This window comes from Dermacentor andersoni, chromosome 7, assembly GCF_023375885.2.
Source record: "Dermacentor andersoni chromosome 7, qqDerAnde1_hic_scaffold, whole genome shotgun sequence".
Lineage (NCBI taxonomy): Eukaryota > Metazoa > Arthropoda > Arachnida > Ixodida > Ixodidae > Dermacentor > Dermacentor andersoni.
In genome coordinates this window covers 129,587,531-129,612,320 of record NC_092820.1, presented here as the reverse complement: position 1 = coordinate 129,612,320, position 24,790 = coordinate 129,587,531, and the positions used below count along the sequence as shown (strand labels likewise).

The window sequence follows — 24,790 nt, the reverse complement described above, 5'->3', positions numbered from 1 at the left end:
CAGAGGGTGCTAAGAATCCCTGGTTCCGGAGAGGCCGCCATTAGAATCTGAACCTGGCAACGTTTAACGCTAGAACGTTATCTAGTGAGGCGAGTCTAGCAGTGCTATTGGAGGAATCAGGGGCAGTAAATGGGATATAATACGGCTCAGTGAAGTTAAGAGGACGGAAAGAAGCATATTCTAAAAAGCGGGCACGTCCTGCGCTACCGGTGCTTAGCGGAGAGACGAGACAAAGCCGGCAATGTCATTAGTAATATGGATGAAATAGTTCAAGTGGCTGACGAGTTCTATTGAGATTTATACAATACCAGTGGCACACACGACGATAATGGAAGAGATAATAGTCTAGAGGTATTTGAAATTTCGCAAGTAACGCCGAAAGAAGTAAAGAAAGCCTAGGGAGCTATGCAAATGGGGAAGGCAGCTGGGAAGGATCAGGTAACAGCATATTTGTTGAAAGATGTGGGCAGATTGTGCTAGAAAAACTGGCCACCCTGTGTACGCAATGCCTCATGACTTCGAGCGTAACCGGAATCTTGGAAGAACGATGACATCATCCTAATCTATAAGAAAGGGGACACCAAAGACTTCAAAAATTATAGACTGATTGTGTTCAAACCCAGTTCCCTCATCACATCAGCCAACTGTAAAAAGATTCTGACGGGAAAAGAGAGACATCGACACACAGATCAACTCAACACACAATTTATGCCGATGAATACGAACCTGATATCCAAAGCTATACATATAAAACGACTTGTCAGGTGTATTTACACTTGTTTCATTGAGTGTTAGCCCTCAAAGCAGATCTACTACAGTGTTACGATTCTTGAAATAACACGAGCTAAGCCATTAGAGGCGAGAGAGCAATAGAAAGGCTACACTCTTGGAAGACGTCAAGTGAAATGTACAAAGGCCTATCTTTGCTATGTGCCGTTTGCCTTCGATAGACGAAGTAGCGAGAATCATTCATAATACTAACTTCTCGTACACACATAGTCATTAGAAAAATGGCGCTTTTACGCTGACAGCTGTTATCAGCACATTGCCCCATTCGTACTACAGTCCTGCCCTGCCCGCCTTTGTGCGCCGCATTAAATAATTGACAGGTATGATCCTGAACCATTTTTGGTGGTTCGGGATCATACCTGTCAATCCTCATTGATGTATTTATCACTCGTTCTCCATACGTTACTCGTAGAAGCTGGCACTTTGCGCTTCATATTGTGCGCGTCGCATCAAACAGCGACAATTTACTTCTAAATGTGAGCACTCACCAGCTTTATCAATTCATCCCTGTCGCAGTAAGCACTTTGACACGTTAGTTTACATTGCACTGCCTGCGGGATTGGGACATCTTGATTAGGCGAATGTGTTCAGGATAAGGCAAGGTCGATGGCAGCAAGGACGTGCCCACCGGATTGAGCAATCCATTGCTACTCACTTCGAAAATGAGACAGATATTTGCGACGATGTTCACGCGCAGGCACAGGCCTAGCTGTCATCCCTGCACTGAACGGCTAGGCTCACCCACGAAGCGCCTCAAAGCACGATGTCACTTTGAGGGCACCGAAAACCAGCACATAGAAGCAAAGCACGTTGCCAAACTGGGTACGCTTTGCTTTCTTGAATGATCACCTTCGATTGTTTGTGAGAAATCGTCTTTGTTCAGCTTTATCCCGACACCCAAAACATGACGGACGAATGGTGAAATTATAGAAGCACGAAACTCAAATGACCAATTTTCTTTTTAACATGGCTCTAACGGTGATATATTTTTAGACAATAACGATCACTGCGAAATTTAGCTGGATGTTTTCACAATTTAAGTGACCGATTTTTGACCAATTTCGGCCATGTGTATGCAAATAATATATTTCTCTTTATTTAAGTCGGAAAAACGCCAGAAGCGTCATGTCTGACAATACTCATTGCATGTTGCGCGCTTCTTACAAAAAAAAGCAGCACGAAAACCCCAGCTATGACCTCGAAAGTTTGCATTCGGCTTTACAAAAAAATGCCCATACAGGTCCATTGTTTCAGCTTTAAAGGTTCAAGTTTGTGAACACAGAAAAAATATAGCCACATCATAATTTTCCTTTAGACTACAATGGTGAATTACACGATGTGCAATTGCAAAAATATATATTTAACAGCTATTTAAGTTTATCATTCATCTACGATGCATGATACTTCAGAACAATTCTGACTACCTACACACCATACACGCTCAGGTGACTCCTTCCTTGCAGACTTGCATGTTATAAATGCCAAACTATTACACTGAAGGACTTTGTTGAAATCCTGCATCTATGGAGGGCTTGTAGACACTCCACTTCATTGGCTTGATGTTGCGCTGCATAGCAAACACCCCTTCATAAATGGATGCGAAATAAATTGCAGTCAAGTGTTAAAATTACACACGCGTTGCGAATTTTGCAAATTTTACTTAAGATCAATAAACGCCATAGCAGCAACAAAACAATTCGTGATACAAGTCTGGTAGTCTCAAATTTGCACAGTTTGCCCGGACATTATGGCATGATAGGGTCTTAACAGCTGTGGCTTTTTCAAAATTATCTTGCGTGACGGGTCGTACCGGCGTATAATAGGCTACATATTGTACCGCTGGATTCATACCCATCGAGGCTTATTGACAAACACATTTCCCACATTGAAATCATATTACCATATCAGCAAAACGCTATTCAACATATACTTCAAAGATGCCTAAACATACTAGTTCCTATATATACACACCTATTGAAACAATGTATTTCATCCACCAATGTGTTAGCAAATATTTTCTGATATAAATTAGTATACCGCGAAACTACACACGTATTGCCGCAATACATCTTGATTGAAGAAGAGCACTGAATCATTACAAATATTTTAGTGATAGATGTGTTGAACAAAATATGTGTTCATATGCTTTGGAAGTAGGCTGAGATGACTGGCAGCCGCCGAAGAGCCACGTTATTTCAAAATTGGGGCAGCTACAATCCCTTTACGTTTATAAATGCTATATTTGGCCGAGAGGTTCATAAGACAATGAGGTAGTTAGGATTCAGGTGCTTCAGTTCAGACAACGGGGAAACTACTAGTGAGAGCTCTTTAGCGATGACTTGACAACTCAAGGTCCCACCCTTGCTTGTATAAAGCAGTCAGTAAAATAGTTTTTGCGACTTATACAGACATCGAAGCAAGGAAAGCGCGTCGTGAAGAATTTTGCAGTGGAACACGCCTAAGTGAGTACTTGAAAACTGACAGTACATTAGATTACGTGAGTTCTTTCTGAAGAGATGCGACTACTTTAGAAAGTATAACGTTCTTGCAAATTTTGTGATGCATAGTTTTACATTGCGCGTGGCTTTACCGGTCAGTTTCCTCAACACATTTTTGAAGCTTTTTCTTTATATATCGCACACTCAAATGGAACAAAAAGATGTTCTTGCGTTGAAAGCTGCGCGTATTTACCAAGGGCGAATAGTGTTCTAAATAAGTTTGCCTAAACTTTTTCTGCTACAATTTGTTTTTAGGTTCATACATGATAGAAATATTTATACGAAAGTGCCAAAATTTTATTTACTACGCTTTGTCCGAAATGAAAAACACCGAAGGAACCATTGATTCTTAGCGCCAATAATAACATTTGACCTATGATGTTGCTAAACAAGACGTTGTCGCTGTCACAGATAATATGAAGTATGCTTATAGGATAAATCTGATGTAACTTCAGATAACGATGGAAGCGCAGGAAGGATTACTGAATCAGGTGAACCATGCGGACTGATACATCACATCGACATCCAAAGAGTGAACCCAGGCTTCCCCTACAGTTTCTACTAAAATAGAAAAAGTAATTATTGCGCACATAGGTCCAACATTACTGCTGTGTACGATGCCGTGCTCCTCGTCTCACTAATGTAGATTTGCGAGACTGCAAAACATGCCCTCAATAATGTAACTGATTGAAGGAGAAAATCTCAGTTTTGCCATCAGAGACAAGCACCGAATGCGATAGCAACATGCGAGAATAATGCACGAAGTGTAAGGCTCGCATCTGTAGTGGCAGTCTGAATTGCAGTAAACGTAAGCTAAGTAAACACATGGACATAGAAAACTGGATGACTGCGCGCAGCGTCCGTTAGAACTACATTGTCTTGTTCGCAATTCGCCTCATGTTGACCTTGCATCACCGTACTGTGGCATGCCCCCGGCGGGCACTATGTGTGCGTCCGCCTTCGTGCCTTTTGAACTGCCGGCTTTTGTAGACGTTGTCATTAAGCCTCGATCTCCTCAGCCCGCAACTCCACGTCTGGGCGCCACCGCCGCTGAGCTGCGGCGTGCGCCGCACACGCTACAGAAAGTTGTTTCTGCATCTGACCTAAGGGAGTGGGCTCTGCGCGTATGGGGGCCTGCCTTGCTTCATTGCGATTACCGTTTCGCGGGTGCTTCTGGGCCGTCGCTTTGACAACATGTGGGGGCACGCTGACGTCATGTGAGGGACGCGGTGCTTTGCTGCGGGAACCACGCACTAACACCTACTATTTTAGCTACTTTACGTTGGGTACTACGTGTCGGAGTACGAAGTCACAAGTCGGCGGAGTCTGCATCGTACGCGTACGCTTCTTTTCCATTCATTCAAGACAAGCAAACTTGTCTAACCTGAGGTGTTCGAATACTGCTTCTTCGGTGTACCAGTCTCTGCTATTGGAAGATGAACGCGCATATGCATCTTTCTCTACCTGGCGTTAAAATGCTGACGCTATGGTAACTCTAACAGTTAGTTTCACTTATGTTTTTCGGAAAATATACAAAAAACTAAAGTAATTTTTTTGTTGAAATGTTGATGACGTTGAGAAATCGCGCTGGGTGTTAATAAAATGCTCCAAGCGTCTAATCGCAATGGCTTGCACGCGAGAAATACTTAAGGATGTTATATTCCTTTCGTGAGGCATGCACCTGTGGCCTAGCGGTTAAAGGATCAAACTGTTGTGGCAGAGGCCCTCTTATTGAGTCCTACTGTGGGGCAACTGCATTTATGTTGATTAATTGATACAAAGATCTTCCTTAGCGATTTTACAACCACTTTTCCTTATCTTGTATTTTTCAAACCTCTTTCTTGGGCTGATCCCAGAGACAGTGCAGCCTCCCGCGCCAGTAAAGTTACATTATTTTCAGGGTGATACTTTGGGCAACTAGGTTTTTTTATAAGTTATGCGGTGCAGTGCGATGTAGGATAGAGGATCACCTCTGTGTCAAGCAATAAAATTTTAGTTGAGAGCAGGAGTTCGTCCTCGTCATTTCTGTGTCGCTCTGCCCTGCTTCGCGCTGCAAATAACATTACTTTCACCTTTGAGCCTTAATAATTCTTCGCACCTAGAAGATTTAATTGGCGGAGAAGATTTAATGCGAAAAGTATACACGGTCAGTATTATATTTTATGACACAAAGTTTGTGGGCTGCCAGTCTGAATGTTCTGCCGAACGATTTTATCAAGGATATAAAGCCTGGTATGCGCAAATTTAATGATACAATAGTGCAACAATATAATCCGCAAACACACATGAGCATGTCATGCAGCATGGCATGGCATATAGCATTATTATGCCTAAATATATGCGGAGCCTCACGGCGACCACTACGGCGGAAATTCGCTTAGAGTGTCCCTACAATTCCACTCGCAATGAAAGCTGAAAGTGAAGGGACAAAAGAATTTCTTCTGAAGATCCACAGCACCTTAAGTTTGCCGTGTCTCCTATTATCGCCTAAAGATGTATTTTCTCTTTTATGTGGGAGGTAGAAATTAAGCTGTCTATCGGCAGCATTCATATATAAACATATTCACCCCGTGTAAGTATGACCCGGCATACTGATAACCTTTACAAGCTCAAAACCCATAGTGAGCGAACCTACCCCCTTGAGTATCACATGTCGATAGACAATTTATATGTGAGCATGTTACTTATACCTAAACTTTTATAAAGCCATTCCCACGTGTGTGCACGTCACCCCAAAAATTGTACAGAATGTAGCTATTATACCAAGTAAATGCGTATATCTTCACAGTATTTTTCTGCGTCTAAATGTTATTTTTTACAGCCTGCCATGACGCGAACCTGCCTTTCATTCGTCGTCTTGCTCGTTATACCCCTGTTCCATTCCGGAACATGTAAGTATATCTTGATATGATTAGGATACGTAATAAATGACCTGTCAACTAATCGAGTAACTGTTTCCTCAAGATAAAAGAAAGAGGTTTTCACATATTCAAGTAGCTTCATCTTCATAATCTTATAGGAGCATGAAATTGTTACTTTCTCTTCGCACTTGCATTGCACTAACCCGAGATATTGATGGAAAATTATATTCTTGCAGTGCTGTCACATATTTTTAGAAGTAAGTCCCCTTTTCCCTTCCGTAGAAAGCTGAAACGACCACTGGAATTAAGTAACTCGCCTGGGACAATGTAGTCCATATTGTATTGCAACTCACTCTTTTTGCGACCGTCATGAAGGAGAGCACACCTGATCCGACAATAGATTCTACATTTGAAATGTGAGTTAAATCGTGGGTGAAATATGTTCACTAGCAAAGCGACCGCCTCGTAACCATTCATCATCATCATCATCATCATCATCAGCCTGATTACGCCCACTGCAGGGCAAAGGCCTCTCCCATACTCCTCCAACTACCCCGGTCATGTACTAATTGTGGCCATGTTGATCCTCCAAACTTCCTAATCTCATCTGCCCACCTAACTTTCTGTCGCCCCCTGCTACGCTTCCCTTCCCTCGGAATCCAGTCGGTAACCCTTAATGACCATCGGTTATCTTCCCTCCTCATTACATGTCCTGCCCATGCCCATTTCTTTTTCTTGATTTCAACTAAGATGTCATTAACGCGCGTTTGTTCCCTCACCCAATCTGCTCTTTTCTTATCCCTTAACGTTACACCTATCATTCTTCTTTCCATAGCTCGTTGCGTCGTCCTCAATTTAAGTAGAACCCTTTTCGTAAGCCTCCAGGTTTCTGCCCCGTACGTGAGTACTGGTAAGACACAGCTGTTATACACTTTTCTCTTGAGGGATAATGGCAACCTGCTGTTCATGATCTGCGAATGCCTGCCAAACGCACCCCAGCCCATTCTTATTCTTCTGATTATTTCACTCTCATGATCTGGATCAGCAGTCACTAACTGTCCTAAGTAGATGTATTCTCTTACCACTTCCAGTGCCTCGCTACCTATCGTAAACTGCTGTTCCCTTCCAAGACTGTTAAACATTACTTTAGTTTTCTGCAGATTCATATTTAGTCCCACCCTTCTGCTCTGCCTCTCAAGATCAGTGAGCATGCATTGCAGTTGGTCCCCTGAGTTACTAAGCAAAGCAATATCATCAGCGAAGCGCAAGTTACTAAGGTATTCTCCATTTACTCTTATCCCCAATTCTTCCCAATCCAGGTCTCTGAATACCTCCTGTAAACACGCTGTGAATAGCATTGGAGAGATCGTATCTCCCTGCCTGACGCCTTTCTTTATTGGGATTTTGTTGCTTTCTTTATGGAGGAGTACAGTGGCTGTGGAACCGCTATAGATATCTTTCAGTATTTTTACATACGGCTCGTCTACACCCTGATTCCGCAATGCCTCCATGACTGCTGAGGTTTCGACTGAATCAAACGCTTTCTCGTAATCAATGAAAGCTATATATAAAGGTTGGTTATATTCCGCACATTTCTCTATCACCTGATTGATAGTGTGAATATGATCTATTGTTGAGAAGCCTTTACGGAATCCTGCCTGGTCCTTTGGTTGACGGCTCGTAACCATTAACGCCTATCAAAAGCCGAAAATGACGGTAGACCGTCAAGGCTGAGAGCACTTTTTGGGGGTTTTCGGTTGCCTGCGAGCATTTTAAAAGGTCAATACAACAATTTATTGACATATCAACACCTGCTTACCCTATGCAACTAGAAATATAATTCATCTATGCAGCGTATTATCAGTTTCAGCACAACAAATTTGTCGTTTATTTTGAGTTTTACGAAGCAAATTTTGCTTTCTGCATATCAAGTTTGTATGCGTTTCGATATGTTTTCTACAATCAATATTTGCATACTTTTCAAAAGATTACGAACTACCGATTCTGCTGCATCGTTCTAATTTCTTTTTCTTCTGTATACCTACAGGTCGGCTGGTAAAGAAGGGTAACGCTATATACTGTGAGTAACATTTCTTCGTACAATTGGCTGTGAAGTGGTGCCCTCCGTTTTCAACAGCAAAAGGCTTCTCGCTTTCTTGAATTTCTTCTTATTTTTTGGCGTGATTTCTAGTTGTCTAAAATGAGCTGTGATCGTAACATCTAACCCTTCATGGCATCTATAAAATGTAAAGATGTTCTCACCATGCTTTGGTGCTCCTTGGACTTATGCGCAATTCGGAAAAATTGGAAAGGTTCAGACGAAATTCGTTCGTATAGCATGCAATGAAAAAGTTCATGATTGTCACCAGACTCGTCGCCATGCTCTCTTTATGCTCGCAAGGAGAACAGATCCTAGGGAATTCAGTGGGACAACTTTTCGCGTTGAGAAATGGTCATTTACTTATTTGTTTTAGTAAGCTTAGTCTACTCAAAATGGGAGAAGAATGGTCACCACCAACCCACTGAAACTGCATGGTGGGCTCATGTGCCATATTTTCTGATGAGTTTCATATTTTATTCACCAGTTGTCCCTTCTTTCCCGCGTCTTTAAATTTTTGTACAGTACGGAAGGGAGACGACACCACAATGCGCTAAGCACAAGCGCGTTGTGGTGTAGTCTCCCTTCCGTCCTTGTTTGCTGGCGCTAAATATGCTTTCAGTTTACCAACACGCCCAACAAATGGCCAGGTAAAACGACTTTCCAGACAATAGCCGCCTCATCTCGGATATCAGTGGCAGGGAGGATTGTAAGCGATGAGCCTCAGATCTTCAGAAAGTGTTATTCGCTTTTTTTAGAAAGAGCTAAGCACAACCTATTTACCCATGTGTATATAAAAAACACATTGACACCAAATGCCTACAAAAAGCCAATATGCCGTTCGAAACGATACTTTGCAGCAATAAAATGACCTTACTTTTCCTTCTGTGTTTACGCACCGCTTTCTCTGCTCTGAAGATTACTGTGACTGGCTGAATATTTGACTAAAGCGGCTAACCACCCATTCCTTCGAAAGGCTGGGATAATCAGGTCGAAGTGCGAGACTGATATCTTTTTTTAATGTCAATGCCCGAAAGTGTACACGTACAATATCTTTTTCTTTTAAAGAATTATGTGTGAATGCATAACGACATATTCATAATGCACTCGTATGTTTGGTTGGACGCTTATTGCAAAAATTGCACTAGGCCACGGCACCCAAGGGTTGGTGCATAATTTCTAAGCTATTTCAATTTAAGTTGAGGCAAAATAAAATCCTAATTTATGAATAATGCGTCTTTGAATGTTTGTTTCCATTTTAATAGTCAATCACTACCTTTGGAAAACTATAGCAGTTCTTTATTAAATATAATAACATTTTGGCGACAACTTAAAACGCAGTTAGCTGTGATAGCCATAGTGACACAACCTAGAACAATGAACATTCTCAGTAATTCTACCAAACGTTTCTGCCCTGCTCTTTGTGAAATGCGTCCTTAATTACCGCGGTGCATCTTTATATTTGAGGAATTTATTTCAAAGTTATGCATTCTCGTTAACAGGACCTTCAGTACTTGACTTAGATCTGCCTGCATATTGCGTTTCCTGGTCTGCGTAGAAGTGAACGTTTTATTCCTGAATATTTTTTTACATCTTGGCCCTCCAAATGTTTCACATCGCGAAGCTGGAGATCATTTCTGAATGCATCTGCGAGGGATAAGAAGAGCTGAGGTAGAAAAAAACGAGTCAAGTTCATTAGACATATCTGCGTTGCCGTTACAATCACAACCGCTAAGCTTTATCACACATAGAAGATAACGTTCGCATTTACGTTTAGTAAAAAAAAAATGCTGTCATATGTGGCCAGCACAACAATGCTTTCTGGCTTCTTGCTGGCAATTCTAGGGTAATATTTTGATGAGGACGTATTGATGCAGAGCAAGTAATATTATAAAAAAATATTGCTTGTATATTCTTGTACCAACATCATTATACTACGGTTACATCAATTCTTTTCATCGCATCACACCTGTGTGAACAAGTTTCTTTAATATGTAACAGCCATGAACCAGCGAACACTTGACAACAGAACAGGCGAACCAACATAGGGAACAGAATTTTTGTAACATTTAGACTAAAATACGCTCTTTGAACCTCTTTTAGATAGCTCCAAAATTCATATAGCTGTATAATTGCTATATCTTTTAATTTTCTTTTCGCCTCACAGACGATGAAGATTGCAAGCGACCAAGATGCGTCTACCCACAGACGATGGTGTGTCCAACTAGCGACAATTGCAGCTGCTACTGCAGTAAGATCTTTCTCTACCCTAAATACATCACATACCTAGTGTGACATACTCCCTTTTTACCTCATATTACAAAAAAAAGATTCCCAGATAATTCTTGAAAGACTTGCTCATCGTCCGCTTAACACTCTAGGTTGTGTATTTCGGTTAGTGGTAATTCAAATTAAAATGGAAACCAGAAAAACTGTTCACAGTGTGGCTACACTAATGGCGTCTAAAACGCAAATTATGTGTTTCAAATTACAAAATAACGTGTTTCACATAGCATAGTGAATTTCCTGTGCATCTCCGGGGACTAAATTCATCAAACTTTTGCGTTCTACGCCGCAGGGTATATTTATGTACTCATTAGGCACTTCAAACAATAGATCATCAATACAGAAGCGCATTTTTCATTTTGTTTGTGTCACTGACTTTTCTTTGCATCGCTGTCTTCTGATTCTTTTACCTATTTCCGTATGAATGCAGATATACCCCTTCTTCTTTTCTTAAGGAGTCCCTGTTTCAAAAACAGAAATTTAAAATTTTTTAACAATATTGTCCTGCCGTGTTATTAGCAACCAATATACCAGATCTGAGAGTAATGTTTTCACTTCTCTGCAGTTATAAAATACGGTATTCTGTGAAGTTCCGCGTGATATACGTGATGATGAATAAGAATAAAGTGGGTTGATTGAGACAGAAACACCTAAATGCATGGTGTTGTTTAAATTCATTCTAATAAATGTTGAAAAACATGCGATGAAAATTCTCCTTCGTTCCTTGTCTCTTTAGTCAACTAAAAATTAACAGGCGGCAATTATAATAGCTATAAACAAAAGGTACTAATACATCTTTCTATTTGTTAATATGAAGCAAATAAAACGAAGCCTAAACGAACAAAATACATTTCGCCAGATTGAATACAATGATGTGCCCAGTTGAAACCTCTAGAACGTGAAGCTACAGAAGGGAAGAAAAGTAAATAAAAGAGAAGGTGTGCTGTATCTACTGTGTACGGGCTTGAAAATTTAGGTAGACTGATTTCTCACCATCTTGGGTGGCTTCCAACTCAAGGGTAATCAGTAGACATTTCGTTTTTCAACTGTTCACCGCTAATAACGACATTTTTCTAGTCTGGAAAAGCTGCCATTCAAACAGATGTTCAAACATAATATCATGTCACTTAGATGGCGCAACTCGAATATAGAGATATTAAGTTCCAAATTACTTGTTTTGCTTTTGCCCTATATTCATAAAGTGGACTTTGAAAGCCTGTCTGTGTACTGGTAGGCCGTGTCTTTAACATTATCGTTCATATTTGATGAATTATTACATCCCACAAGCACATATGCAGGATTAGGTGCTATACTTGAGACCCTTCAACAATACATACAACGCAAACTAGAGAAGCAACTGGATTGGGTAGGCTAATAGAGTTAAAAATCACGTAAGTGATAGAGGAGACACCTTAACAGATGAAAATATTTTAATGCAATCAACAGGAACGTCTGAATAACACAAAATCTTCGCAATTGGTAGCATTCGCTTCCTTCCACTACACATCAAATACTATTGTAAAGCAGTAGAAAGACGCATAAGCTCAACCAAATAAGATCGTCTTCTCAATATTAATCATTACTGTTGAAATTTCGTGATAGATTTGCTACACAGCAAATATGATAGGCTTGCTTTTGTAGCTTCTGAAATACAACAACGAATTTGAACTCGACATAAAAGTATACATGCCCAATAATTTGAGTTGGAACACAGGCCGTAATGGCGAAATATTATATTAAACAGTAACATATTTCGTTTTCCCTAAGCAAAAAGAAGAGATGTCCAAATTGTACAAATAGCATAACGCAATCTACATGCAAAGCATCTGCTGAAGTCTTTCAATGCAGCATTTGGAAGGCAAGATGAGCCATGTTAGGCAGACTATACGTTATACAACATTCAGAAAAATATTGCAGTTAAGGCATGTTTTAAAACGCTCAGATATTTTGAAAGTGGTCAATTTTTTTGTTTACTGCATGTAGGTGGACTATAATTCTACCATTCGACTAAAGAACCATACGTTCTGACTGTGTTATTAGCAGAAAACATGTGAAGCAAAGCTTGTGTGTGTTTACAGTCCACGGTTATCATTTGTCAACAAACAATGCATAATTATACCTGTGCCACTCAATCATCACAATGTTGCTTCAAATAGAAATTTGTATTGCCGCGAGATAGCGACATTCTCATTCTGTGGTCAGCTGTTTTATGATAATGTCCGAAACTGAGCCAAGGTAGGATTTCATTTGTTGTATAATTATAAAAATAAAAACAACTTACTGTCTGTTCAATAAATTCGGGTTGGCCACGGGAACTTCCAAATATGTAAAGCGTTGTTTTGCAACAACAGCAGCGATTGCACAACACACACGGCGATATTGTATGGGTATAGAACTTACGCAATAAGAGTTATGCCTCTTCCTTACAGTGAAGACGGACAACTTCTATAACCTAAGTAGCGCAGTTGCTACACGTCTTCTCTATGGTGATAATTTCCAGCGGAATAGCGTTTTCTGCGTGAAACGCTAAACCTCTTTTACTGCGCACGTAACTGCACTTCGAGCACCTTCCTGCCCATAAGAACTTGTCTCTGGAATGCTACAAGGGTAGTACGTTTTGCAACGCGCCCGTAATATATGTCTAAGACGGATATGGTATACCGACTAAGAAAATCACAATTTCGCCATAAGGGCGAAGCAATGAATGCGATAGCAACAAGCAAGACTAACGCAGGAAGGGTAACGCTCGTAGCTGTAGTGGCAGTATGAATTGCAGTAAACGTAAACTAAGGATTGCCTTGTTCGCAATTCCGCCTCGAGTACACCTCGCGTTACTGTACTGCGGCATGGTCACCGCGGGCACGATGTGTGTGTCCGCGGTCGCGCTTTTGAGCTACAGGATTTTGTTGACATTGTCGCTGAGCCTCGGTTCTTCATCCCGCAAGGCCACGTCTGCCCCCGGCGTTGAGCTGCGGCGTGCCCGGCACACGCAACAGAACGTTGCTTTGGCATTTGAACTCAGCGAGGAGCCTCAGCGCATGTGAGGCCCTCCTTGCTTCACTGCGATTAGCGTTTCCCGGGTGCTTCCGGGCCGGCGTTTTGACAACATGCGGGGGCATTTTTGCGTTATGGGAGTGACGCGGTGCTGTGCGGCGGGAACCACGCATCAACAGGCACTATTTTAGCTACCATACGTTGGGTACTACGTTCCGTAAAGCGACGTAACAAGCCGAAATGGTCTACAGTGTCTGCATTGTCACCGTAGGCTGTTTTATAGTGAGTTCTATCACACAAATTTCTCTAACCTGAAGTGTTAGAATACAGCTTCCTCAGTGCACCGGTCTCTGCGATAGGAGGATGAGCAGGCTGAGACATCTTTCGCCACCTATCGTTGAAATTCTGGCGCAAAGGGAAATCGTACAGGTAATGGTTGGTATGGTAAAGTTCTTCATGAAATCATTAGGCGATATCGTGACCTGACGATGCCCTCTCACGCAACGTAATGGTTGGTGTGATGATGTCATCACGAGATGCTTGACGTAATGGCGTAATCGCGTTTCGTCATCATGTGAAACGTGACGTCACCGCATGGCCACATGGGTTTTGGTACCGCCGTATCTTAACGCAAGATCTTTCGCTTCGTGGGCCATATAATGATTTCTTGTTTGTAAAGTGCACCCGCTCTGCAGTTGTAGTGGTAGTTTTCATAGCTTTGCTGGACAGTCCCTTTCGCAGGGCCCGGGATGGCGAGTCAGTTTTTTTCCTGCCTTCGGACATATTCGTATATGTTTATTATATAAACACATTAATTTCCTTGACCACATTACTAAAACCTTTCCGTATAGGGTATGCTTCAAACCTCTTTCATGGGCCAATCCCAGAGATAGTGAAGCTTGCTGCGCCAGTAAAATTACATTAGTTTCACATTTGACCCTTGATATTTCGTCGCACTTTTAATATTTAATAGTCTATGAAGATTTGAGATAAATGCCATGTGCTATCAGTGTCATGTTCCATGACATCTTCATGTGGGCATCAATTTTCAAAATTCTGAGAAATCATTTTGTCAACTAATTGAGACCTGGTATAAGCGAGTATAATGATAGAAGAGTGCGGCACTATAACCCACCTATACAGCAATAGGGGATTTTATTTGGTCATGCATGGTAAAAAGGACATTAATCTATCTCATTGTATGCGATCCTGTCGAAACCATTTATGCACTCGGGGGTTGACTTCTTGCTATCTGTGTTTTCTAACGTGTTTTCCTCCATGTTGCACTCATATTCTAGGGGATGTTCCTTGCTACTTGCAACAGTGTCCCCGGGGTTACAAAACCAGCTGCCTAACGAAGGTTGGCTGGTGCCAGTGCAAATGTGGTAAGATTTTTGTTTTTGCGGCATGATGCAGGCTGTCATGATTTAGGGAGCGCGACACCACAAAGTCAAAATTATGGAAACGCCGGCTCAACGGCTTACCTTTATTCCTAAAAATTTCTGCTCGGAATTGTCAGCGCTTTATCCTCTCATTTCCTCGCTTTCCCTTCTTCTTTTGTGATGTTTTATCTTTCCGACCTCACAAACTCGCCTTGCTGCTGTTACGTTCGTAGTGCAGGCTCCCCATAATATAAAGCATTCTTCACAACGAGCGTTGCTTCCCCTAAAAAAATGTTTCATATATTTTGCCAGTAAAATTTACTCTTTAAAATTGGCGCTGAAACACCACCAGGAATAGAGTGGTGACTATATTTTGTGGAACTTGTCTACCACCAGATGCGCCGCAACTGCCTGTTCTGTGATTTACCCGCTTTTGTGCAGCGGTCGCTTAGAGGTAGAAATTCCGCCTCGCGTGCAAGAGGACCGTGGTTCAAATCCCGGTGCCGCGCAATTTTCGACTGGATTAAAAAAAATTCACGTGTTGATAAAATTGCATAGGCAGGCCTAGAGTGCGGCCTGATCCCGGTGACCAGAACCGGTAACACACTCCCTCACCAGAGCAGGATTGGCCACCCTGATGCTGTACTTGGCCACAACCTCCTATATGAATACAACAATCAAACCCCAGCCCTCAGTCCCCAGCGGCTGCGAAGCAACTGACCACGGCGGCGGTCATACCTGTGGCGCAGCAGAGGGTGCTAAGAATACCTGGTTCCGGACAGGCCGCCATTGAAATGAGAACCTGGCAACGTTTAACGCTAGAACGTTTTCTAGTGACGCGAGTCTATCAGTGCTCTTTGAGGAATTAGAGGGCAGCAAATGGGATATAATATGGCTCAGTGAAGTTAAGAGGATAAAAGAAGCATATACAGTGCTAAAAAGCGGACACGTCCTGTGCTACCGGGGCATAGCGGAGAGACGAGAACTAGGAGTCCAATTCCTGAATAATAAGGATATAGCTGTAAACATACATAGATGCTATAGCATTAACGAGAGGGTGGCAGGTCTGGTTGTGAAACTTAATAAGAGGTACAAATTGAAGGTCGTACAGGTCTATGCCCCTACATCCAGTCAAGATGACCACAAAGTCGAAAGCTTCTATGAAGATGTGGAATCGGCGATGGGTAAAGTCAAGACAAAATAAACTATACTGATTGGCGAATTCAATGCCAGGGTAGGCAAGAAGCAGGCAGGAGACAATTCAGTGGGAGAATATGGCATAGATTCTAGGTTCTAGTATAGTTTGCAGAACAGAATAATATGCGGATGATGAATACCTTCTTCCGTAAGCGGGATAGCCGCAAGTGGACGCGGAAATGCCCGAATGGCGAGACTAGAAATCAAATAGAATTCATACTGTGCTCTAACCCTGTCATCGTACAAGATGTGTACGTGCTCGGCAAGGTGCGCTGCACTGACCGTAGGATGGTAAGAACTCGAATTAGCCAAGACTTGAGCAGGCAACGGAAGAAACTGGTACATAAGAAGCCGATCAATGACTTAGCGGCAAGAGGGAAAATAGAGGAATTCCGGATCAAGCTACAGAACAGGCATTCGGCTTTAACTCATGAGGAGGACCTTAGGGTTGAAGCAATGAACTACAATCTTAAGTGCATCATTATTTAGTGTGCAATAGAAGTCAGTGGTAACTCCGTTAGGCAGAATGACAGTAAGCTATCGCAGGAGACGAAAGATCTGATCAAGAAACGCCAATGTATGAAAGCCTCTAACCCTACAGCTAGAATAGAACGGGCAGAACTTTCCAAGTTAATGAACAAGCGTAAGACAGCTGACATAAGGAAGTATAATATTGATAGAATTCAACATGCTCTCAGGAACGGAGGAAGCCTAAAAGCAGTGACGAAGAAACTAGGAATAGGCAAGAATCAGATGAATGCTTTAAGAGACAAAGCCGGCAATATCATTACTAATATGGATGAGATCATTCAAGTGGCTGAGGAGTTCTATAGAGATTTATACAGTACCAGTGACACCCACGACGATAATGGAAGAGAGAATACTCCCGTGGAATTTGAAATCCCACAAGTAACGCCGAAGGAAGTAAAGAAAGCCTTATTAGGAGCTATGCAAAGGGGGAAAGCAGCTGGGGAGGATCAGGTAACAGCAGATTCGTTGAAGGGTGGTGGGCAGGTTGTTCTAGAAAAACTGGCCACCCTGTATACGCAATGCCTCATGACTGCGACCGTACCGGAATTTTGAAAGACTTCTAATATAATTCTAATGCATAAGAAAGGGGACACCAAAGTCTTGAAAAATTATAGACTGATGAGCTTACTGTACGTTGCTTACGAGGTATTTACTAAGGTAATCGCAAATATAATCAGGAACACCTTAGACTTCTGTCAACCAAAGGACCAGGCAGCATTCGTGTAAAGGCTACTGAACGGTAGACCATATTCACACTATCACTGAGATGATATAGAAATGTGCGGAATATAACCAACCCTTATATACTGCTTACGTTGAATACAAGAAAGCGTTTGATTCAGTCGGAGCATCAGTAGTCATGAAGGCATTACTGAATCAGGGTGTAGACGAGCCGTATGTAAAAATACTGAAAGATATCTATAGCGGCTCCACAGCCACCGTAGTCCTCAATAAAGAAAGCAACAAGATCCCAATAAAGAAAGCCGTCAGGCTAGGAGATACGATCTCTCCAATACTATTCACAGCGTTGTTACAGGAGGTTTTATATATATGAGACCTGGATTGGAAAGAAATGGGGATAAGAGTTAATGGAGAATCCCTCAGTAGCTTGCGATTCGCTACTGATATTGCCCTACTTAGTAACTCATCGGACCAGTTGCAATGCATGCTCACTGACCTGGAGAGGCAAAGCGGAAGGGTGGATCTAAAAATTAATCTGCAGGAACCTAAAGTAATGTTTAACAGTCTCAGAAGATAACAGCAATTTACGATAAGTAGCGAGGCACTGGAAGTGGTAGGGAATACATCTACTTAGGGCAGGTAGTGACTGCGGATCCCGATAATGAGACTGAAGTAACCAGAAGAATAAGAATGGGCTTGGGAGCTTTTGGTAGCATTCTCAGGTCATGAACAGCAGGTTTCCATTATCCCTGAAGAGAAAAGTGTATAACAGCTGTCAGTACTCACGTACGGGGCAGAAACCTGGAGGCTTACGAAATGGGTTCTACGTAAATTCAGGAGGACGCAACGAGCTATGGAAAGAAGAATGATGGGTGTAACGTTAAGGGATAAGAATAGAGCAGATTGGGTGAGGGAACAAACGCGAGTTAATGACATCTTAGTTGAAATCATGAAAAAGAAATGGGCACGGGCAGGACATGTAATGAGGAGGGGAGATAACCGATGGTCCTTGAGGGTTACGGACAGGATTCCAAGGGAAGGGAAGCGTAGCAGGTGGTGGCAGATAGTTTGGTGGGCGGATGAGATTAAAAAGTTTGCAGGGACAACATGGCCACAATTAATACATGACCGGGGAAGTTGGAAAAGTATGGGAGAGGCCTTTGCCCTGCAGTGGTCTAACCAGTCTGATGATGAGGATCATGATGATGATGATAATGGTGGGAGAAGTGGAAGAGTGGCACTCGTGCGCGGCTGTGCTGCAAAAGTTCTCCCTGTGACTGTGACCCTGTCGCACATGAAACAATATAACTTCGTAATCTCATGAACAGCCCCAAGCCATCATGTTTAGGTCACGTACTTAAAGAACATGGTATAAATACTTAAAATATTTCAGAAAATTGACAAATGAAGCTAACTATTGAAAGCCAATGAGCTTTGCAAATTATCGAGTTATTTTGCTCAGAATCGGCTTACAATTTGTTGAAAACATTGCCTGGTGTCATGAACAGTTATTTAGCACCGAATCCTGTTTAATATATTCAGGACCATGGCGCATGTTACGAAGTAGTAAAATATCTAATTAGCATCTCTACACTTTAACAAGTGAGTGAGTGAGTGAGTGAGGAAACTTTGTTGTGAACGCCTGCAGAACGGTTAGCCTTCCCCTGTTAGGGAGGCGTTACCGTGACGCGGCCATGACGTCTTCACGGCGTGTGGCGCCTCTACTTCGGCCGCGGCCGCACTATTCCCTTTGGTCGACCGCGCCTGCCCCTCTGTTGGGGTGGCAGCCTCCCTCCGGTTTCGCTCGGTCGTTGCCTTTCGAGGGCCGCCGAGATCTGCTGGACGGCCTGGGTTTGGACATCTTGGTCATAGCATCTCGTTGCGGCCTCGAGCCGCGGCGGGATCGTTGTTATTGTTGCAGCTTCATGCGGATTCTTGGCACAGTCCCAAAGGATGTGAGCTGCAGTGGCTCTTTCCTTTCGGCACACACAACACAGATCACTTTCATAAACACTTGGACACACGTGCCTCATCAGCACCGGGGTGAATAATGACCCCGTTTGAAGTTGTCGATATAAAACCGCCTCCTTACGGGTCAAGCCCGGATGAGGTGGCGGCATAGTCCTTCGCTCTAGTCGGTACCATTTCACAATTTCGTTATAGGAAGTCATTTTGTCCTTGGTTTCCCACCACCACGACGGGTCGGCTGTAGTAGCAGCGGCACGGTTGGTTAGTCCTCGCGCCGCCGCGTTCACCGTCTCGTTGTGGTTAGCGTTGCCGCGATCCGACACATCACTGCCCATGTGGGCCGGAAACCACTTTATCACCACACACCGACTTTCACTCGCGAGATCGACCACACGCAACACACGCGCGGCTTCACCACACACCCTTGCTCTGGCGTAATTTTTCACTGCCGTCCTAGAATCACAGAGCACAGTCGTGCACTCGGGGTCGGCGATGGCCAAAGCAATGGCCACCTCCTCGGCTTGATGCGCGCCTCGAGTCCGCACACTCGCAGCTGTTCTCGTTGCACCGGTCGATGCCCCGACGACTGCAGCGGCGAATGCCTTTCTGTCATGTGGATACTCTGCCGCGTCCACAAACACGGCACCCCTGTCTTTGGCATGGAGATCGATGAGCGCCTTGGCCCTCGCCGCCCGCCGCTCTTTGTGGAACTCAGGGTTCATATTCCTTGGCACCGGACATACCCGTAGCCTTCTACTAATTGCGTCCGGTACAGGCACCTCTGTATTTTCGGGTCCCATTTCCTTTGGTCCCAGGCCTAGGTCACGCAGCACTTGTCTGCCCGTTCTTGTTTCTGATAGCCGCGCGAGCTGAGCGGTCCTCTGCGCCTCGGCGATTTCCTCCAGGGTGTTATGTACTCCCAAGGCCAGGAACTTGTCGGTGCTTGTGCAGTCGAGAAGTCCGAGTGCAGCTTTGTACGCTTTGCGTATGAGCGCATTGATCTTATTTCGTTCGCACTGCCTCCAGTTGTGAAAAGCAGCAACGTATGTAATGTGGCTTATAGCGAAGGATTCCACTAACCGGGTGAGGCTTTCTTCCTTCATGCCTGCTGTTCTGTGCGACACCCTCTTAATGAGGCGGATGGCCGTGGTGACTTTGGCCGCCAGACGGTTGACCGTCTCGCCGTTGACTCGTTTGCGCTCAATCAGCATCCCCAGCACTCGGATCTTCTCGACAACCGGGATCATGCCTTCATTGGCAATTTTAAAATACTCCGTCTAGAAAGTACAGGTAAAAAAAAAAGTGGATAGGTCCGCACATTAGGGTTTAAAGGTGGGATTGGTTTATTGCGATATTAGGGACGATTAAGAAAAATCGGCAGCGTAATACACTCCTGTAACACGCGAAGGGGAAAACCTGTTGCACGACTGAAAATGCGTCGTCTCGCTTTGTCCAAGTTCGGGTTCTTCGGATCAATTTTGACTCTAAGCTGCGCCTTCTGGCGCCAGTATAGCGGGTCGGACACGCGGAAATGACGTTTCTCTTCCACTTTACGTTCCATCCTCTCAGCAGGCGATAGAAAGGTATGCTTAAAATTAAATTAAGGCATTTTACGTGCGAAAACAACGATCTGATTATGATGCCCGCACAAGTGGAGGACTTCAGACTAATTTTGACTGCGTGGGGTTCTTTAACGTGCGCCTCAATCTATGCACCCGGGTGTTATTGCGTTTCTCTCTCATTGAGATGCAGCAGCCGTGGCCGGGATTTGATCCCGCGACCTCGGGCTTTGTAGCACAGCACGAGGGTTTACGACGGCGAGTAAGAAACGTATGCTGTTCCGTGGGTTGCCCGTCTGATTTCATTGAATGTATGTACTCTAAACCTCACTTTGCTGACCACTTGTAGCCTCACCCTTACCGGTTATGAGCCATTGCAATGAGCCACGTAAGGCGTTCCCCTTAATAAATGATGGAGTGCCTGCGCCAGCGTATTGATTTGAGGATTGAAGAAATATCTAATGCAGCCTATAAAGAAAGCTTTATTTCACATGTGAGCTTCTTCAAACAATCTTGTTTTTTTGTATATGAACGCCAAAAAGACATGTGCGCCGCGAATCTTTGTTGCGGACCTGAATCAGTGAAAGAAAGAAACCCCTAATTCGGATCATATGAGCGCCCAACAGCAGGAAAATAGTTTAGGAACCTCAGGGGTCTGATTATGAGGATGTGCCTCATAATCAGACCATGGTTTCGGAACCTAAAAACGCAGATTTAATTGATTAATAATGATTACATTTTACAACTTAGCTCTTCTACTGTAAAATGTGAGTTCATATAATTTGGTGATTATGTATTACAATGCAAACGTTTGTTGCCAGTTGGTAAACTGTGCTTTCGGACGCACATTTTTTTCTTTTTTTGTAGGTACTTTGTTTGCTTTAAAGTCAATTGTCTTATTCGTTGTATAACCACAATTTATTTTCAACATTGTCATGTTGTAATGGACATTGCACTTCATTTCGCATTCATTTTTCTCCTTGTTACTTATTTGGCAGTTCCTGTCTTCCAATTTTCGTTTCCTTGCAACTTGTAGTATTTCCTGTTTAGATGCACTACTAATGAGATCCCTCCCTGTCAGTTTATTCCTTTTGACCTTGTGATGCTGTTCAATGTGTGTATATTGTCTTAGATATATATTTAGTAATAAACTTCAACTTAGCAAAGTAATCTTGGATTCCTCCGAAGAGAAGCCTTTCAGGAAAACAAAAGGGCATTACCCGAGTTATCTGACAGGAATATTCGCCGTGTATTTGACGAGGAATGCGATCATTGTAATGATGACAATGTTTGGTTCACTTAGAACTTGCTTGCTACTTTGCCATCATAAATGCACGCGCTAACGAGTTCAATTGCCCAAGAGTTTCTTTGGCGAGTCATTGGCAATATATGCCTTCCACTGCTGAGGCTTAAACAAGTAGTCTAGAAAGAACTTGCCCACAGTTCTTTTGTGCCTAATTTATCTGCAATCACTTCCTCTATACTTGACGTTCAAACTCCCGCAAGCAATACAATTAAGATGATTAAGAACAGGTTAGCTTCAAACATGTATTCTTTTGGGTGCGCAAATGTCTCGCTACCAAAATAATTCCACTCTTCAAATATTCTGGCTCCATGCAGTCCGCGAAACTCAACGCTGCGCGGATGCTTGGGATAAAACTTGCCTTGCTGTGTGTGTTGGAGAGAGGCCATGCAAGTGCAACTGTGGTAAGTATACTTTGCTCTTTTTATGATGCAATGCACCAGACACCACGAAGGGAAGCTTGCATTCAAACTACATTATATTGTGATCTTATTCGACCAATCAGCTTCGATTATCCTGCGGTAATTGATTGTTCTGTGCCTTTAACGCAATCTATATTAGTTTCGATTGGAAAGCAATAAACGAGTCTATGTAGACGCACATTGCAGGTTTTATTGTTTTTGTCATGGTAGCGACAACGGACGCTAGCAATGTCAGAAGCTCGTAGTGGTCCGAATGTGACTGCACGAAACATTCTTACGAAAGAGAGCTCTTACGCTCTTAGCATCAATAAATTTAACAATTTTCAGTATGGGAGCCCTTCAACCGTGCATGAAGTGTTAGTATATTGGGTACCTGATACAAAAATACAGGTGCCAGCGTAAGCAAAAGATCTCCATAGTTTTATTAGGAAGTAGGCTTGTATGAGTACAATGTGAGTGTAGGACATGTCCTTTAGAATCGGGGATGGTACCACTAGGGTCAATGTGACTGTGAGTGGGGTGATGAATGAATGCTGAAATGGTGATAGCTGATGGGGAGGAGGCTGTCTAAATGTCAATCAACAAGGGAAATTGTCAGGTGGACGTCATGTGTCGACATGTATCGACAACGCTGCTCGTCCCTGGCGTCGTTCGCCTTACCCTAGTGCCCTACGAAAGACGAATTTGTTTGTTTACGCATTCGCAACTCAGTAAAAATTGCTAAAATCAGTTGAAATAGCTGGCATTCAAGTATACGGTGTCCCTTTATCCACGGATAAACTTAGCTAGTCTCCAGCGGCCGAGATCAATTAGCGACGATGACTGCCATCTTGCCTATAGCACACGCGAAGTTAATTCCTATAAATGGCGCCAAGAACAAAGCGGGACCACAATACCCGAAGTACAAAAGATGCAAAATTGTGTTCAATTTAATTTTTGCTTCGCATGCTTGGCCCGATCAGTACAGCAGTTTCTTTAGTGCTATTAAATTATTACCATTCACTTTATTTCCTTTTGCAGTGGGGCAATACAATCAGCACGAAAGACATGAGTACAAGAAAATTGGATAAAGCCAGAACTGTATTTCTGAGGCCTTTGAATGGAATGAACTGCACCAGTTTGTGTTAGGAAGGAAATAAAACATTTTGTTCTAATTACGTTACACGGTATGTTTGCTGTTTTATGTTTTACGAACAACTATTACTCATTGCACAACTAGCGCGTGTGCATCTACATTTTCGATTATTTTCTCTTGCTGCACAAGGAAACAGTATATTTACCATTACAGAAGCTCTAAAGTGAAGTTAGTGAGTTGTAAATTGTAATCTTTCGGAGATGTCAGCAGATCTCACCAGAAATATAAGGTTGCCGTAGATAAAGCATAAAAATGTTTGCACCCTCCAGGGAGTTTTATTCTCGCACTGGTAACACCCTTGCAGTAAGGGCCTTGCAAAAATTTGTAGAGGCCGATAACGGATCTCTCATTAGATGTGTGATGACAAAAGGCATAGTTGTAAACTGCGTAATCATTCTGACAAACTTGGATGAATTTCGCAGGTAGAAATATGAAACTCTGCTGCCATATATTTCTGCACGCCCTAAGCTGTCAGAATGGTTACATAGTTTTCAACTATGTCTTTCGTCATCGCATGTGTACTTAGAGCTGCGTTGTCGGCCCCTATAAATTTTTGTAACGCCATAAGAGTAAGGGTGTTACCAGTGCGACAAGAAAACACCCTTAAGGGTGTGGACACTTTCACAGTTTAAATACGGTAAAGTGCAATCCTCAGACAATACGCGTCTGCGAAACTTGTAGAACTGAGAAATTGTGAAATCATTCCTTACGAGTAAAATCTGACATTGCTTTTTGAAATGAAATAATTCATATATATATATATATATATATATATATATATATATATATATATATATATATATATATATATATATATATATATATATATATATATATATATATATATTGAACTGAGAATTTATTGAACTGAGAAACAAACATGACTGGTTGTTCTGTCTTAAATACACCGCTTTTCCACATTTGTGTTTTTTTTTTTACGGAATGAACCTCTAATTTCGATTCCTAACATGATATATGTTCTTCCTTACTTGCTTGGATGTCCCCCACTGGCATCAATGTCCATCAAATGAATCTCAAAGTGTTTCGCGACATGTTTATCAAAAAATTGAAAGTGTACTAGCTGCA

General features: G+C 42.6%; 1 protein-coding gene across 1 annotated transcript; it reads left to right on the top strand.

The window, feature by feature from the left end:
- The first annotated feature begins 3,165 nt into the window (after positions 1–3,165).
- Positions 3,166–23,731, top strand: LOC126533827 (uncharacterized). Its single transcript, XM_050181030.3, has 7 exons — positions 3,166–3,251; positions 6,109–6,178; positions 8,196–8,228; positions 10,414–10,497; positions 14,825–14,911; positions 22,465–22,551; positions 23,590–23,731. The coding sequence occupies exons 2-7, from the start codon at positions 6,115–6,117 to the stop codon at positions 23,637–23,639; spliced, it is 405 nt and encodes a 134-aa protein (XP_050036987.1). The 5' UTR covers positions 3,166–3,251; positions 6,109–6,114; the 3' UTR covers positions 23,640–23,731.
- The last annotated feature ends 1,059 nt before the right edge of the window (positions 23,732–24,790 follow it).

Bases quoted from the DNA above. Each gene is read 5' to 3' on its own strand.
- LOC126533827 (XM_050181030.3), top strand. From the start codon at position 6,115: ATGACGCGAACCTGCCTTTCATTCGTCGTCTTGCTCGTTATACCCCTG. The intron at 6,179-8,195 runs GTAAGTATATCT...GTATACCTACAG, and splicing joins CCTGTTCCATTCCGGAACAT to GTCGGCTGGTAAAGAAGGGT. The intron at 14,912-22,464 runs GTAAGATTTTTG...GGCTCCATGCAG, and splicing joins CTGGTGCCAGTGCAAATGTG to TCCGCGAAACTCAACGCTGC.